This window comes from Schistocerca nitens, chromosome 1, assembly GCF_023898315.1.
Source record: "Schistocerca nitens isolate TAMUIC-IGC-003100 chromosome 1, iqSchNite1.1, whole genome shotgun sequence".
NCBI lineage: Eukaryota > Metazoa > Arthropoda > Insecta > Orthoptera > Acrididae > Schistocerca > Schistocerca nitens.
In genome coordinates, this window is record NC_064614.1 from 830,724,100 (window position 1) to 830,743,459 (window position 19,360).

The 19,360-nt window shown below is 37.9% G+C and overlaps 1 protein-coding gene across 1 annotated transcript in view; it reads left to right on the forward strand.

Annotated features, from left to right (window-relative positions):
* Positions 1 to 19,360, forward strand: part of LOC126262890 (structural maintenance of chromosomes protein 3) — a 169,407-nt gene that overhangs the window by 102,273 nt on the left and 47,774 nt on the right. The window contains exons 15-21 of the mRNA XM_049959780.1: positions 1,163 to 1,304; positions 1,643 to 1,801; positions 1,926 to 2,137; positions 4,687 to 4,849; positions 11,115 to 11,300; positions 12,214 to 12,357; positions 12,532 to 12,747. Coding sequence (XP_049815737.1) covers positions 1,163 to 1,304; positions 1,643 to 1,801; positions 1,926 to 2,137; positions 4,687 to 4,849; positions 11,115 to 11,300; positions 12,214 to 12,357; positions 12,532 to 12,747 — 1,222 coding nt within the window. The remainder of the gene's footprint in view (positions 1 to 1,162; positions 1,305 to 1,642; positions 1,802 to 1,925; positions 2,138 to 4,686; positions 4,850 to 11,114; positions 11,301 to 12,213; positions 12,358 to 12,531; positions 12,748 to 19,360) is intronic.

Genomic DNA, 19,360 nt, shown 5'->3' on the forward strand with positions numbered 1-19,360 from the left:
CATTTCACGTTCTTAGATTTCATGGAGCTCTTTCTTCTGCACTGGCCACTCCATAGAATTCCTATCTACACCTCAGCAGGTAGGGTCGTCTGACTGCTACCCACTTCCATACAGTCCCTAATTGGTAGCTCTGGTATCAGCAGTGACAATTTAAAACACCTCCCAACAGTGGGGTGCTCACCACTTATCCACTGCTCTCTGCCACAAACATCTTTTTTCTGACACGTATTTAAGGACATGATACCTAACTGGTAGAAGCCGACCTCGGGGAAGACCAGTTTTGGTTCCGTAGAAATGTTGGAACATGGGAGGCAGTACTGACCCTGCATTAAGGAAAGGCGAACCTACGTTTCTAGCATTTGTAGACTTAGAGAAAGCTTTTGACAATGTTGACTGGAATACTCTCTTTCAAATTCTGAAGGTGGCAGGTTTAAAATACAGGGAGAAAAAAGCTATTTACAATTTATATGCGATTTCAGTCATTCTGAGCGTATTCCGCTGATGAATTCTTCTCAGGTTATCAGCCGAGTAGTGGCGTCATCTTGTCGGAACATTTCAATAAATTTCGTACCCATCATCTTGTGGCGAAGTCAGTTTACAATTTGTACAGAAACCAGATGGCAGTTATAAGAGTCGAGGGGTATGAAAGGAAAGCAGTGGTTGGGAAGGGAGTGAGACAGGGCTGTAGCCGATGTTATTCAATCTATATATTGAGCAAGCAGTAAAGGAAACAAAAGAAAAATTTGGAGTAGGAATTAAAATCCATGGAGAAGAAATAAAAACTTTGAGGTTTGCCGATGACAGTGTAATTCTGTCAGACACAGCAAAGGACCTGGAAGAGCAGCTGAATGGAATGGACAGTGTGTTGAAAGGAGGATATAAGGTGAACATCAACAAAAGCAAAGCAAAAGAGATGTAGTGTGGGACAGTTGTGACTGTGTCATCAATGATCTACTGAAGGTTTTGTGCACCCCGTATCTATCACAGTTCAGTCAGTTTGTTGTTGTAGTCAGACAGAGATGTAATATAATTATATGTAATGTTAAAGTCATCTCTCTCCAGTTTTCTAACTGTAATCTATGAGTATGTTGAATGCCTAGTAATGTAGCTGTTATTTTCTTTATTTCAAAGAAACTATTATTTGTTTTCGTGTTGTTGGCAGGTTATTCCATCATATAGTTGAGTCTGACAAAGTCGGAACTCAAATATTGAAAGAAATGAATCGTCAGAAACTTCCAGGAGAAGTTACCTTTATGCCCCTGAATAGGTTGCATGTACGGGATCAAGAGTACCCAGAAACAAATGTTAGTACACTGTTTTTATTTTGTTTACTGTCAACTGGCCTGTGTTAAATTTTAGTACTTTATCTAATGTTTTTGAATTTATATACTTTTTTGATATACCCTAAAGTGTGGTCTCTTTTAAGTTGAAATTTACTCAGTTTTAATAAAATTTTGTCGAAGAAAATTAAGTATTTAAATTTTACAATATTTTAGTGATTGGCCATTTTCTACATCTGTATGTACTTAAGTTTATGTGCTTCTTGCACCTTTTCTATTTTTTTGTGCAGAAAGTGGAAATTATTGTTGTGTCTGAAGTTTCAAGTGTGTTATAACTACTTTACTTTGTTTTTGTTATGTAGGATGCAATTGCAATGGTTACAAAATTGAACTATGAAAATAGATATGACAAGGCATTAAAATATATATTTGGGAAGACACTGATATGCAGAAACCTTGAGGTTGCCACAAACTTAGCAAGGACTAGTCAACTTGATTGTGTCACATTGGAAGGTGATCAGGTAAGTAGCCTTTTAAACTACCTTTTCTGGTATTTTGTGTTAAAGATGTAGCATCACTTTTTATCGGTATATAGCATTGTCTCCAGTATTGAGATTGTGTTGTATTTTTGTTTGTTCTCTCCAGGTGTCATCCAAAGGGTCACTGACTGGAGGTTACTTCAATACTTCTCGTTCTCGTTTAGAGATTCAGAAGACGCGAAGTGAACTGAGTGTACAGATTCGTGATGCAGAGGCAGAACTAGGAAAGCTTCGAGCAGAACTGCGTGAAATAGAAGATAAAATAAATCGAATCGTATCAGATATGCAGAAGACTGAAACGAAGAATAGTAAAGCCAAGTTAGTTTTTTATTTACAAAAGTACTTCAAAATGATTCTGTATTTTTTGCCACATGGTTGAGAAAATAACAATCTTTTTTATGTCAACATAGATATGAGTATCGCACATTGAATAGGTTATTAGACAACACAAAAGAGTTACTGAATAAACATTCTGGTTAAAATTGCTATTAATGTACCCCAAATACAATACAGTACCTCAAGAATAATCTGAAGAAGATTGTACTGGTTTGTTCCCACCTTCCAATGTGCACTCCCTACATCACAATTTCTTCCTTATTGTGTTTCTCTATTGAATACCCTTTTAAATTAAATTATGCTTGGTCAACACTGAGATAATACAATAAGTGGTGCAACCTGTTGCAGTAAAGGATGTATTACGCGATGCTTATCAATGTGACACCTGTGTTCCTACCGGGATGGTGCAATATGGTACGCGATGCTGCATATGACAAGCATCAAGGCAGCATGTGTGTGTGTGTGTGTGTGTGTGTGTGTGTGTGTGTGTGTGTGTGTTTTCGATGAAGGCCTTGTTGGCTGAAAGCTCCTGACAATCTTTTTGCCGTGTTTTATTATTTTTAATTGTACCTGAAGTTTTATAATTCTGTAATGTTCATTTCATCCATCGACACTTGTTTCATAACATTTTCATACAGGCGCTAAAGACCTCGCTCTCATGTGCCCACATCACATCATCATCATCAATCACATCTACTTCCTCTTCCCTTTCAAAAATATTTTCATTCTTTCCTTTGTGCAAACCATCTATATATGCTTTCCACCTTTTAGCCTGCCCTTTTAGGCTTAGCACTGGCTTTCCATCTGAGCACTAAGCATTCATTCAGCTGCTTCTTTCTTTCTATAACCAGCATCTATCCCTCCTATTATCATGCATTCTTTGCATTTGTCCTCTAGCTGATCCTTGTTCTGTCAGTGAAACTTTTCGTATTCTCAATTCCATTTGGCCTGCTTCATTTGCTGTATTTTTGTATTTTCTCATTTCATCAATGAAATTCAATACCTCATATTACACAAGAATTTCTACCATACCTTGTCTTTTTTCCTAGCAGTTCCCCTGCTACTTGCACAGTTTTGTCTATCAAAGCTATCTCTGCCCTTCTGTTGTATTCTTTTCCCCTATCTCAGTCAGTCATTGCCTAATGCTCCTATTTAAACTGTCAACAACTTTTTCAGGTCCTAAGACCTTAATTTTCTATCTTTCATCATTTTTTTTCTTTTCTCTATTTTAATCTGCAGCCTCAAACCTTGCAGCATTTCTAAGTCTATTCCATGTATACAACCTTCTTTTGGGATTCTTAAACTCAGTATTTTCAGATTTAGTTGTGCCTGTGCAAAATCTGGGGCATCTTCCACTTTCATTCCTTTCCTGGCCTGAGTTCCACTGTTATTTTTTCTTCTCTTCCTTTTCTTACTAGCAAGTTTCAGTCCCCCATCACAATTAAATTTTTGCATCCCCTAACAAACCGAGTTATTTATTTCACCTCATCATATATTTTGCCCACTCTTTTCATCGTCAGAAGAGCTATTAAGCACATGCTCTTGTACTATTGAGTTGGATGTTGTGTCTGTCTTGGCTACAGTGATATGTTCATTGTGCTGTTGATTGTAGTCACCCGCATTCCAATTTTATTATTTATTATGAAACCTACATCTGCACTACATGTATTTGATATTGTGCTGATAACCATATACTCACCTGACCAGAAATGCTTTTCTTCCTGCCATTAATTAAAGGATCCAGCGTTTCATACTCCAATCTGAGAACTGCTAGATTTGTTTTTTCTGATGGAATCATAATGCTGAGTGTTCCCTGGTGGTAAGTTCCTATGGGACCAAACTGCTGAGGTCATCGGTCCTAGGCTTACACACTACTTAATCTAACTTACACTAAGGACAATATACACACCCATGCCTGAGGGAAGACTCAAACCTCCGATGGGTGGAGCCGCGTGAACCATGGCAAGACGCCGCAGACTGTGTGGCTACCCTGCGCAGCTAGTGCTCCCTGCCAGAAGATCCAAGTGGGGAACTACATTACCCAAAAGGATGCCATTGTCATTAAACTATACATTCAGAAATAGTTTCATGAAACATATTAGCTGTTGTTTCCCTGTCAGTTTGGTTTTTCACAATACCAATAAAGCAAGGCCATGTTGCATAATGTTACAAGGCCAAATCAGTCACTTATCTAGAATGTTGCCCTGAAACTATTGAAAACACTTCTGCTCCTCTCTAGGGGCCATATGTTTGTCTTGTCTTTCCACAGACACTCCTCCATTGTGATCGGAGCTATGGTACAGCTATCTGTATCATTAAGGCATGCAAGGCTCCCTACTGCTGCAGTTCGTGGTTCATAACAGCTTAATATGTTATATTCTTAAAGAACATAAAGTAAGAGAAAAAATACAGATAGAACTGTAGTATCATTGGAGGCTACAGCTTCTTAAATAGCCATTAAAATTTTTAAATACAGTGTTATTATGAGCACACTTTTTTTTTTTTTTTTTTTTTTTTTTTTTTTTTTACAGAGACATATTTGACAAAGTTAAAGCAGATATTCGGTTGATGAAAGAAGAAGTTGCTGGAATTGAAAGGTATCATGGCCCTAAGGTTAGATCCCTTGACCAATATGCCTCTAGCTTGGAAGCCATGAGAACAACGAAGGAGGGTTTGGAAGCAGAACTCCATCAGGTATTGATTTTGCAAGGAACTTGTCCTATTATCTTTGTGTGTGTACTCTCCTGTTTTAAATATTGTTTATTTTTTAATTTTGTTTATCATATATTTGTGACAAACATTATATAGAAAGTCCAGGATAGAATAACATCAACAGGATGAAAAGGATGGATTGCTACTCACCACATAGAGGAAGTGTGAAATCTCAAGACAGGCTCAGTGAAAAGACTGATAAACAAATAAGGTTTCCGACAAGAAAATCCTTCTGTGGAAATAGAAAGCACACACACACAGACACACACACACACACACACACACACACACCACACTCTTGGCAACTGCCTCAGGCCACTGTGGTACAACTGTGAACTCAACTGCCTCTGAATATGGAGTGGATGGTGGTGGTGGCATTGGGTGGGGAGGGGAGAAACTGCTGTGCTGCCTGTGAGGGCATGTGCGAATGTGATGAGGACAGGATAGGGCTGCTAGGTGCAGAGTTGGGAGGCTGTACTGGGGACAGGAGGAGTAGAGAAGGGAAGAAGACTGTAAATGCTTTGGCATGATTGAAGGTATACTGTACTGCTGGAATCAGAGCAGGGAATGGAATAGGTGGGTAAATGACTGTGGGGTTGTTGAAAGAAAGGATTTGTTGTTGGGAGAGTTCCCACCTGCACAATTCAGTGACCACTTCACAGCCTGTACCATCTGGATCCTAACATCAGCTCTTCTGGAATGCACAGGTGGGAACTCTCCCATCAACAAGTCCTTTGTTTCCGTAACCCATGAGTCCCCTGTACCATTCCCTGCTGTGATTCCAGCACTTCACACGCCTTCTATTGTGCCAAAAAACGTTCATTCTTTTCCCGTTCTCTGCTCCCCCTGCCCCAAGTACAGCCTCCCAACTCTGCACATAGCAGACCTATTCTGTCCCCACCACATCTCTGCACATCCTCACAGGCAGCACATCATCTTCACCCAACCCTATCATGCAGTACTTCCCTCTCCCCACCCCACGCCTCTTCCTTACCCACCTCAGATTGTTATTCAAGTGTGATGCGGTCGCAGTCATCCACTGTGGCCATATTTCTGTTAGTTGTGCTTGAGTTGATGTGTCAGTTTTTTCTATTTCCGAAGAGGGACTTTTTTTGTTTGAAAGCTTAAATGTTTAACAGTATTTTCATTGTGCCTTTCTGTGACACAGTTCCTCTTCATGGTGCAGGAAGCATATAAAACATTGTCCATCCCATACGCAACTGCACACCGTACTGTTGTTGCTCAGCCATCAACGGAAAGGCCTTTCCATAATCAACAATGGGAGAGGGAATAGTCCAGCTCACACATAATCAACTGTACTTCCTTCAACAGGCTATTCTCCTGCAGGCTGTCATTTCGTTGATAAATCAGAGCTCTATGTATATACTTAGAAGGAGAGACAGAATTGGTCGTATTTTTTTGTTTTATTAACCACAAAATCGATTTTCGGTCACTTAGTGACCATCCTCAGTGCTAGAAGTTAAAAATGTTCACATAACGATCAGAGAGTATAACACAGAGAATCACAACTACATCTGCATATGAACATAACAGTTGGTAGGAACATACCTGTAATATACAATTTATATTGGTAGGCACTGGTGTCAACAAGCTTAGAGCGATCACATAAACTGAGGCCGCTGTTTACATGCACTTGTTCAGCAGACCTCGGTGTGACAGGGCTTGGAACGCCCTCTATGTGACATGTGTCACGTGAAGACTTAATATTACTGGTTTTGCGAGATATTAACACTAAATAACTCTTGTGCATTTTTGAATCATGAAGTTATTCAAATTTAAAATGTACGTAAAACATATAGCAGATGAATGGGGAAGGAAACATCTAAAATACATTGGTGTATTGTTTTTAAAAAACAAACTTATAAAACATAAAACAGATCGATAATAAGTTGTCAGAGTGTAGGACAGGCAAAAGAGAAAAGACAATAAAAAAGAATAATATATGAATAACATGAAATGAGGTATAACACAGGTTTTTTAAAAAACATAACACCCACCATCTGGCGTGGGAAGTTAGAAATACAACGTTCGTGATTTACGTAAAATGTTACGTTAAGACTAAGGAGTCAAATATATAAAAAATAGTGATAGTACGAAACTGCCATGAACATTGTGTTTCACGGCATTTTAATTATTACGTAATGGCAGTTTCGTTGGTGAATGTTGCGAAAAAATGCCTAACTATTTTGAATAAGCATTATAAATTTGAGCAACAGTTCTAGATTAAAAATAGTGCCCAATTAGTAGAGAAAATAAAAGATATACCTATTACAGACACTATGACGTTTCTTTCGCTAGACATTGTCAGTTTATATACGAATATCCCGATTGAGGAAACAATACAAATTATTGACGCTAATCTCAGGAACCACAGTAATATGTCCAGCGTGGAAATCAATGACTTCATAGAACTGTTATCATTCTGCTTAAAGTGTAACTACTTCACATTTAATGACAAAATTTATGTCCAAAAGGACGGACTCAGTATGGGAAACTCTGTGTCAGGGATTATGGCAGACATCTTTATTAACTATCTTGAATTTAAATTACTAAAAGATTTTCCCACATTAGCTGAAAAGATCGTATACTACTATAGATATGTGGACGACACGCTATTGCTAATTAATGGCAGTCAATTTGATATTGATGAAGTCATCAGTACATTTAATGGTTTACACAACAAAATTACTTTCACAGTTCAAAAAGAACAGAATGGAGTCATTAACTTTTTAGACCTAACCATTAGTAGGGAAAATGGAAAACATACATTTGACATTTACAGAAAATCAACATTCACAGATATCATCTTAGATTATGTTTCGCAACACCCTGACCAACATAAAAAAGCGTTTTTCCATTTTGCATTTCATCGTATGTTCCGATTACCATTATCTAATGAGAACCATGAGAAAGAGTTAAACGTAGTCAAACAAATTGCAGGAAATAATAATTACCTGTTGAAATACGTCATGGACATTTATGAGATGGTATCCAAAAAATATAGTAAAGACAATTTAAGTCAGAATGAGACAAGCGAAACTAAAAATCAAAAATATATCACTTTGCCTTTCTATGGTCCCATTAGCAATAAAATTGCCAGAGTATTCAAGAAGAGGAATATTAATGTAGGTTTCTCGACGACGAACAGACTAGGCGTGCTTTTAAGGAATAACATTCATGTACGCAATGTCTTACATGAATCAGGTGTTTACAAACTTATGTGTGCCACGTGTAATACAGTTTACATAGGGCAAACCGGAAGAAAATTAGAAACAAGGTTCCGTGAGCACGTTGCACTTGAGAGGAAAGATATTGCGGAAAAATCGAATTTCGCAGCCCATCTTGTAGCTACTGGTGATACAACTCCAGATTTGACATCGCAATTGAAGTTGTTGCACAAGGGTAAAAAAGGACGCTTTCTCGACCTTATGGAAGAGATGGAGATCTTTTGCCATCATAAATCTCCTGATATCGCGCTACTTAACGAGCAAACAATATCGAGAAGCACACATTTTTGGGAATGCTTCTCCGATTTCCTATGAAAAAAGTCAACAACTTGTTGCCAATTAGCACAATTAGCAATTCGTAGTCAGTTGCATGTTATCCCTTATATACAACGCCTCAGTCATAGTTGCTACAAGAGCACTTACAATGGCCGCTATTCCAACTATCTCAACACATAGACACACATGTTTCGGTTTGTTCTAATAACATCACTAATTTTGGTTTTTAAAAAGTATGCTCCCTTTTGTTCCGTAATTTTCAGAACTTATGGACGCCTACTGAACATAATTTTACTACAGTCGACATCTCTTAGGCGTTGACACAAAGTAATATGAACCGGTTATCACTTTACGTAATTATTTTTAATGTATGTTAACAATTACTTTTCTGTTTGAATAAGTGCTGGATATCGTGCATAGCCTATGTTTAATCTCTCTAAACTATGATGTATATTTCTGATATAAGTGGCACTATTACTTGTCCTTCCTCATGATGGTTTCTCGATGTTTCATGCATACTACTTGTTCGCACCTTATATTTTTAAATTTATTTCAATAACACAATTAGAATTATAGGTACTCCTTAAGTCTGCTTTTATTTCATATAGGTCCCACTGCTGCTATAAGCTATGTAAAATCAAATTATTTTATTAATATTTAAAACCGGTTGCTTGGCAATTTTATTACTGTTTTATCAACCTGTGAATGTACGTATGGGTTCTGACCCAGTGCTTATGCGGAAGCGTACAACCTGTGATGGGACGAATGAAATGTACATTATCACGTCGTTAAATATGACAACAAAATTGTTACTCTACACCCTTAAACCTTTTTTGTTGTTGTAATGAATATTGTTTAATGGCATTTGAATTGTTACTTAATGGCATTTTCGTAATATTACTATTTTTTATATATTTGACTTCTCAGTTTTAACGAAATATTTACGTAAATCAAGAAGATATACTTCTAACTTCCCACGCCAAATGGTGGGTGCTGTTTTTTACAGTAAGCAACCGTGTGTACTTGATGTCATGTATGTATGGGTTCTGACCCAGCACTTATGCGGAAGCCTATAACCACTGTTATAAGAATGCTAGCTTGTCCAAAGGGACAAACGAGATGTACATCAGCATGTCGGTTAAATATGATAACAAAATTGTTCATCCACACCTACAAACTTTTTTGTAATGAACATTGTGTTTCACGGCATTTTAATTATTACGTAATGGCAGTTTCGTACTATCACTATTTTTTATATATTTGACTCCTTAGTCTTAACGTAACATTTTATGTAAATCACGAACGTTGTATTTCTAACTTCCCACGCCAGATGGTGGGTATTATGTTTTTTAAAAAACCTGTGTTACACCCCATTTCATGTTATTCATATATTATTCTTTTTTATTGTCTTTTTCTCTTTTGCCTGTCCTGCACTCTGACAACTTATTATCGATCTGTTTTATGTTTTATAAGTTTGTTTTTTAAAAACAATACACCAATGTATTTTAGATGTTTCCTTCCCCCTTCGTCTGCTATGTGTTTTACGTACATTTTAAATTTGAATTACTTCATCATTCAAAAATGCACAAGCGTTATTTAGTGTTAATATCTCGCGTTCCAAGCCCTGTCACACCGAGGTCTGCTGAACAAGTGCATGTAAACAGCGGCCTCAGTTTATGTGATCACTCTAAGCTTGTTGACACCAGTGCCTACCAATATAAATTGTATATTACAGGAATGTTCCTACCAACTGTTATGTTCATATGCAGATGTAGTTGTGATTTTCTGTGTTATACTCTCTGATCGTTATGTGAACATTTTTAACTTCTAGCACTGAGGATGGTCACTAAGTGACCGAAAATGGATTTTGCGGTTAATAAAACAAAAAAATACAACCAATGCTGTCTCTCCTTCTAAGTATATCCATTATCTGGTCGTGGTGCACAGGACACTCCATGGAGTCGCCAATCAATAGAGCTCTATGTGTTTACGGGAAGAGGAGTGACTGCAGTGATGAACAGTAAACTCCATTTGGTGAAGCCAACTACTCGGTTGTGGTATTCCTTTTGTTGGTCACTTCAATTGGATGAAGTGGTCCTGACCCACTTCCGAATTAGGGACTTGAAATGTAGTGTCCAACTCGTTCAGAGCAGTGGCCATCATATCAAATATGATATACTTTCAGTTCACTTACAACATATGCCTTTTACAGAACACGTGACAAGTGTGGTGTGGTGACTTATTGACTGAAATATAATTTAAAATTACAAGAAGAAAGAATAGCTGGCCAGTACTTCTCTTCAAAAGATGAAATTCCCAGTACTATCCATAGCCCATTTAAAAGTAGGAAAAACAAATTGTTCCTAGTGTTCGGAATGTTAGTTTCTCCCTCAGTGAGGTAAGAAGGATGGATTGGGAAACATTTCAAAGGAGAACTAGTTCACGCGGATCCCATATTGAGAAGAACCAACCTGTTGTAAAGACATCTTTCACCAATGAATATAACACATGTGTAATTCAAAATCAAATTCAAAGTAAATTTTTGCTTTGTATGATCAGTTATTTTCACTTGATTAATAACATAATAGTTTTTAGCTGTTCTAATATATTTGGCTTTACAGTAAGCAAGGGCATTTTTACTTCCACATAAAATTTTCTCTTTTTTAATACATACATACTTTGATAAGTTATGAAGACTGATCCTAAATATTTTCTGTTCTCAGGAATTGATGTCTCAGTTGTCTGTACAAGACCAGTTGGAAGTTGACCAACTGAATGATGACATTCGTCGCCTCACACAAGAAAACAAGGAAGCATTTAGTACTCGTATGAGACTTGAAGCAGAAAAGAATAAATTGGAAAATTTGCTAACTAATAATCTCAACCGTCGTCATGATGAACTTGTACAAGTATGTGCAATTAATTTATTATGAAATGAATATCAAATTCTGCACTTGCATATTATAAGGATAAAAGTCTTACCAAATAATATACACAGTCTGACAAAAAAGTGTAGCAGGTTTTAGGGAAGGAAGAAATGAAATGAAGCTTCACAGGTTGAGAGGGTATGTGATGTAATTTCAGCAATTACAATGTTGATTCAAATTTACAAAGAACTTGGCAGCATGAACCCACTTATTGGAATGATGCGGCACCCCATCTGGCCCAAATGCATGCATCGATTGCTTTGGGAAGTGTGTCAGAAAGTCATTGTATACTCTCCTGAGGCAAGCTGGTCCACAACTGTTTTAAGTGGCCCTTGATATCTTGTATACTGGCACTGAGATAAAGTTCACGTCTGAACTGGTCCCTCACAAGTTCTATCAGGAACAATACTGTTACACAAGAAGTAACCAGAGGACACTGGATTTCCACGACATATCTTTGTGCCATCAGAATTCCCTCAATAACTACCAGCTGTGACATAAATCATACCTGATGGCTTCCCACACCACGATGCAGGAAGTACACTGACATCTGACGATGTCCTGTAAGTGCTTCACTTTTTTTATAAGGCAATGGATATATTATTTGTGTCAGAATATGTAATGGGACCAAGTTTTCCATGTTTAACTTCTACATCTACATCCATACTCCGCAAACCACTGTGAAGTCCTTGGTAGAATATCATTTACAGATACAATATTGTCTTTGAGAAAAAATGATTTCAAATAACATGATAAGTTTCATTTTTCATTGCCCTTAGAGTATTAGTGTAAAGTCCTATTACTCTTTCGCATGCTCTTTAGTATCCAGTTATAACCATTCTGTGGCTGATTAACCAGGCAATAGTTTCTGTTGATTTATTCTGTTCTTATACAGGCTTTACAAGAGATTTCTGTAGAGGAACGTCAGCAAAAGCTTAAAAATTGTAAAGCAGAATTGGAAATAATAGATAAGCGTATTGAAAATGTCAACCGTGAATTTAAAGCTGTCGAAAAGAAGGTGCAAGAAGCATTGAAGAAGGTGAGTGATAGAATTTATTTTAAGGCAGGATCAGTTGTTTTTTTCAAATTGGATAGAATACCAGTGCAATATTATTATATTATTATAATGTTTTTTGTGTCTGATTTACTTGGTTCTGTGGTCTTGCAAATTAATCACTGTATAAATAATATGCTTTTCAATTTGGTTGTGCAGCAAAAAAATGAACAAGTGGAACAAGACACTTGGAAACAGAAAGAAAAAGAAATCCAAGAAAAGATTGATGAAGATGCCAAGGACTTGGAGAAAATGGCAGCCAAACAAAATATGTTACAACAGAAAATTGCCGAATGCACAAAAAAGATTCAGGAACTTGGAGCATTGCCACCTCCAGAAATGTACCTGAAATATCAAAATATGTCAACCAAAAATGTATGTATAAATAAAATAGTTCTAGTGGTTTGCGATTGTTAATCCATGCCCCCCAGATTAACACAAAAACTGGTGTCCAAACTGAAAGCATAATAAATGCCATGTTTGTTAGCAAACATCATGTTTAAAGAAAAAAAGGGGGGGGGGGGCAGGGACACAAATAGTTCGTGCTTGGTGTCAGAGTAGGCTTATGAAAGGTAGTCATCATAGTCTCTGATAATATTATTTGTGTCCATTTATGATCCCCTCTGCAGTTTTGCATCCATTGCCCACTTTCATCTATTAAATTAGAAAATATTGTTTATTCTCATATTGTTAAGTTTTCCATTTATATTTTCCTTTGTATAAATTTTATATCATCAATCAGATAAGCTTTATAAACATGCAATGAGGCAATGTGATGTGTATCCTTACCAAGATTTGTGATATGTGAGCCATGTTTTGTACTTCGTGCTTCATTGAGCTCTGGATTCTCATTCACATTCTCATTGTATGCATTTCGTGTTGTGTCTTAACAATTTTCTTCTCAGTTCTTCTCCTCTTTAATTGTTAGTGGGGAGAATTTGAGACCGAATACCACATATTGAACAAGATTTGGTTACAGTCATTATGTTTCAGCACCTGTGCAGAATCATAACTGTGAATCTGCCTTTTTAATCCTGGAATTGTACTGTACATTCAGTATTCAACTGAAAAGTAATTTTGGGTCTAGATTAGATTAAAATTTACACTTTTGTGTTTGTCTTGTGTGTGGAGGGAGGGGATGCTCTTCATAAGCTGTCTGTATGGTAGGGGAAGTTTGTCATCTGCTGTACAATTGTTAAATGACAATTATTTTTATGTTACTAGACACTATTTATGCCTAAAGGAAGATTCGACTGTGTTTTGTTTTGTTGTTGTCTTTCCCTCATATGTACAATCTTCTTAATTTCCTACATTTTTCAGTAACTGATTAACTATTGTCAGAATCCACACTCTTTCACGTGTCAGTGTTTTGTAGTTTAAAACGAGGGTTGTAAATCTGTCTTATCACTGTACAATATGTCTGAAACCTTCCAGTGTCCCACCTCTCTTCAACTTATGTTCTCAAAATTAAATAAGGATAATACAGCATAATGTTGGCTTCATAGCCAAGATTGATTTAAAAGTCAAACCCACCACAGTAGTAAAAGAGATTGAAAAATGGATAACGAGATAAAAAAAATTCATTCTATTGAGAAAGGTAAACATTTAATTTGGGCTGGAGACTGAAATTTCGTAACAGGAAAGGAAATATATGGAAAAACTATTGGACAACATGGACCAGAAAGGGGAGGAGGCAGTTAATAATGAAATGGGAAGTCATATGGTAGATTTTGCCCAAAGCACAATATAATTATTGCAAAACACTTGCTTTAATAGGGTGTATACAACCGGGAGATCTGGGAAAAACCCGGGAATTTTTTCATCCGGGAGAAAACCGGGAAAAACCCGGGATATTTTTAGAATTCCGGGAATTTTTCATTGTTTTAGTTTTCAGTTAAATTTTTGTAGTTTTGACTGGTAACAACCAATACTCTAACAAAGGATATTACTGTATCCCACTACTGTAGAATAATACTTAAACAATAAAACATAAACGAGAGAAAAAAACTAAATTAACTTAAATTGCAAAAGAAATGCGCCATATACAACAATGACACACAGTGCTCATGCAAGTGTCTGCCAACTGGAAATGTGTCAAAGCTTTTGGAAGACTATGCAGTGCTTCATAACAAGTTGCCTCCAATGAGGGTGAAGTCGCAACTGTTTACATTCAATTTGTTTTAGCAGTTACGCTCGGGCTCACTGCGCAGTTGAGTCACGTTTGAGTAGTAGATTCTCCCGTTTCTGGCAACAGGAATGTGGCTGTTGGCTGTGCAAGCAGTCGCAGGAAGCAGCTAGATGTTACCAGGAAAAGGGAGCACCAAATTCATATTCTTAAGGAAAAAAAAAACTTGTTCGCAAAGCACCTAGCATCCAGCGCACGTTTGTCTATCGATTATTCATATGAATATAACAGAGGGAAACATTCCACGTGGAAAAAATATATCTAAAAAGAAAGATGATGAGACTTACCAAACAAAAGCGCTGGCAGGTCGATAGACACACAAACAAACACAAATATACACACAAAATTCAAGCTTTCGCAACAAACTGTTGCCTCATCGGGAAAGAGGGAAGGAGAGGGAAAGACGAAAGGATGTGGGTTTTAAGGGAGAGGGTAAGGAGTCATTCCAATCCCGGGAGCGGAAAGACTTACCTTAGGGGGAAAAAAGGACAGGTATACACACACACATATCCATCCACACATACAGACACAAGCAGACATATTTAAAGACCAGTAGCGGAAGAGAAAATTTTTTGGTTATGGTTTGGAAGTGGGTTACGTATTATTACGTATTGTTGAGTATATATCGGCGGGATAAAATTGTATAGTGGATTACGGTAAAAAGGAGAAGGTGAATACAAAGGGAAACTACTGGCAAAAACAGGAGGAGGAAATAAGGCGACAGAAAAGACTTCGAAATGTAACAGTGACAATAACAAACGTCATTGTTGGGTTCAAATTAATGATATGAATATAACAGAGGGAAACATTCCACGTGGAAAAAATATATCTAAAAAGAAAGATGATGAGACTTACCAAACAAAAGCGCTGGCAGGTCGATAGACACACAAACAAACACAAATATACACACAAAATTCAAGCTTTCGCAACAAACTGTTGCCTCATCAGGAAAGAGGGAAGGAGAGGGAAAGACGAAAGGATGTGGGTTTTAAGGGAGAGGGTAAGGAGTCATTCCAATCCCGGGAGCGGAAAGACTTACCTTAGGGGGAAAAAAGGACAGGTATACACTCGCGCACACACACACATATCCATCCACACATACAGACACAAGCAGACATATTTAAAGACCAATATGTCTGCTTGTGTCTGTATGTGTGGATGGATATGTGTGTGTGTGCGAGTGTATACCTGTCCTTTTTTCCCCCTAAGGTAAGTCTTTCCGCTCCCGGGATTGGAATGACTCCTTACCCTCTCCCTTAAAACCCACATCCTTTCGTCTTTCCCTCTCCTTCCCTCTTTCCTGATGAGGCAACAGTTTGTTGCGAAAGCTTGAATTTTGTGTGTATATTTGTGTTTGTTTGTGTGTCTATCGACCTGCCAGCGCTTTTGTTTGGTAAGTCTCATCATCTTTCCTTTTAGATTATTCATATGATTTTGAAACGCTTCCCTGTTGGTTTTTGAACACATTTTAAGTTGATTTCAGAATGAATCATAAGTTGACTTTTGAATGCATGATAGTGTACGTGATATCTATGTCAGGAGGATCCTCGTCGCATCTAGAAATAAACTTTCCGAAGACAAAAGGGGACGGGGCTACACGAGGGAGTAAAGCCGAATGGATGAATGCCAATCGCTGTCTGAATATGTGGTTGATTGGGTTTGCGAATGATCAGCATTGTTATAATTACTAGCGAAATCCATAGATTCAGACTACCAGAATGGAAATAAACGACTGACAGGAATAACAGGTGAGAAAGATTATGTTGTGGCGTAACAAGCCAGCTACGCCACACGGAGAAGGAAGCCGAAAGGCACGCGTACACACACGCCGACTGGCGTCAAGTCTGGAACAGGATACGTTATGACTGCTATAAGGAAAATACGTAGCTTTGGAATATACTTAACTTTTAATCAATCCTTGTGATACATCTCTCTTGACTATACAAATGAGACTCGTAAGATACATGCACTGATACAATTGGCGCCTTGCTAAGTCGTAGCCATTAACTTAGCTGAAGGCTATTCTAACTGTCTCTCGGCAAATGAGAGCAAAGGCTTCGTCAGTATAGTCGCTAGCAACGTCGTCGTACAACTGGGGCGAGTTCTCGTACGTCTCTCGAGACCTGCCGTGTGGTGGCGCTCGGTCTGCGATCACACAGTGGCGACACGCGGGTCCGACATGTACTAATGGACCGCGGCCGATTTAAGCTACCACCTAGCAAGTGTGGTGTCTGGCAGTGACACCACAGATTACGTATTATCTTCTCGGTGTATCCAAGAAAATGAAATTTTGACAGAAAATTTTTGGCCAGATCGCTAGTAAGGACCAGTAGTACAGTCCCCGGCTAGCAGCCGCTTCAGTTCTATTCTGGAAGTAACGCAGAAAATAATCGCGGGATAACTAAACCTGTGATTCTGGCAGGGTTAGTGAAGTTAATCGGCGAACAAATTTTGACAGTGGCAGCAATAGCTACAGAATTGGTGATGACAAGATTGTTTGTTAGAACGAGGAAGGAGAAGAAACGGGGACATCACACAAACTATGGAAGAATAAGACGATTCCAAATTTATATAAAAATTTCGTAATACTACTTTTCGATCTCATGCTTGATAAGCTGGTGCGTATGAATGAAATGTGAAATTATTTCCTAACATAAAGTTTTTTGCTTGTGGTAGGTTTAATAGGCATTTGATATTGGTACTTATTGGATTATATTCTGTCGTGTTACAAAAATGGCCATTTGTGCCAAAACAGTCTCGTTTATTTGGTGTGTTACAAAATTGCTGCCATATTAGAAAGGCCTATTTTGTTTTATCTAGCAGACAGTGACAAAATAGACGTAATTGGATCGAGAAACCACACCAGTCTTGGGTATTATTTGTATTAACAGCTTTTTCAGTATTAGATAACGACATTTCGATTTTTCATGTAACAAAATGTTTGACGAATTTTGGTGACGTAATAGATTCTTTCACAGGCAACGGCCTTGCCGCAGTGGCTACACCGGTTCCCGTGAGATCACCGAAGTTAAGCGCTGTCGGGCGTGGCCGGCGCTTGGATGGGTCACCATCCCGCCGCCATGTGCTGTTGCCATTTTTCGGGGTGCACTCAGCCTCGTGATGCCAATTGAGGAGCTACTCGACCGATTAGTAGCGGCTTCGGTCAAAGAATACCGTCCTAACGGTCGAGAGTGCGGTGTGCTGACCACACGCCCCTCCTTATCCGCATCCTCCTCGGAAGATGACACGGCGGCCGGACGGTCCCGGAAGGGCCACTTGTGGCCTAAAGACGGAGCTTTTTTTTTTTTTTTAATAGATTCTTTCGCAAAAAATAAAGCACACCATGTAAAGCTGTAGCAAGATTAGAGCAAAAAAATGCTAGGAGCTAAGGATTGAAGAAATGCATAATTTCTCTTGTCTTTATTGGTTTTATGTAGCCTATATTTAATTTTATGTCACACAAAACAGCAAGTTATTAACTAATAGGCAATAAAGAGTTCAGATTTTCTGAAGAGTTCTTGTTCTCTAGATTACAAATAATCCCATCCGCTATTAATTGCGAGATTTTTTTTAAAAGAGGGGCAGGCTGTTAAACCGGCCGACTGGGAGCAGGAGAGGCACCATAGGACATTTCAGTTTCCACTCTCCTGAATATAGTTTGGACGTGCGGTAGAAAAATGGTTTATGAATAGGCGTGGCACTGCGCTTTGGCATACTTGCGACCAAATAAAATGTCTTACATTTCCTCCAGTACATATGTTTTCTGTTACAGACTTTTCGCAAAGATGTGCGCTACAAGATGAACATATTTTGAAAATCCGAATTTAATTTTTTTTTTTTTTTTTTTTTTATTTTTTTTATTTTTAGTATCGACCCGGTTAGCAAATGTCTTAGATCCAGGACTGACGCGCAGAGCAGTCTGAGTTATAGTGGGTAGGCTCCACGTGACCCGCATTTACATTTAGTGATTTTGCTGTTTCCCATTCGTTTACTCTCACGTCAAATGAAAACAAATCGGATATCTGTAGCTGGGAGCTATCACGTGAATTAAAACACATTCACATAATTACGGAAGGCTGAAATATGTCATTAGTTTCAGATTTTATTTTATTTCCACCTTTCTGACAGTCAAGCATTAATCGCCTTGCGGAACAATGAAGTTATTTTTGTCTGTTTGCTAAAGAAATTTGACTTTTGTTAACTATTTCCACAGAGGAGTCAATGTAGTTGAAACAAAATGTTTAATTCTACAGTATTGGCTAGTTTCAACAGTTCGCTGCATTTCAAGTGCACGTTTTCAGTTTGTAGCACGTATGGCATTATGCCATAATAAAGAACCAAACATGATATAAAACAGTACTGGTGCTTCAAGAAAATTTACATCCCAAAAACCACATTGAGAAGCTTAATATCAGGTTGAGGTCTACTTCATTGGGAATCTGGACATACGAATGTGCCCTGTATGCACTTTAAATGTGCACATTTTAATATGGTTCACGAAATTCCGATGCTCTTGCAGTATCCTCTGGTTTTTGTTTCTTTTATGACTTAATGTATGATGTTTCAATGTTTTACACGTACGTACATAGGGGCTTCCTACGTCATGATAGCTACCCAAGCGTGGTGTCGCCTGTTATCTGCGCTCCCTGGCAATTGCTGAAACGAACCTATTTCTAACAGGTCGCGGGAAAATATTGCTAATAGTGGCTTGAAAAGCGCTACTTTCAAAGTAAATATCCTTTTACGTAAGTTGAACTATGTGCAAGAATGTACCATGAATTTATAAAATCACAGAGCGTTTGA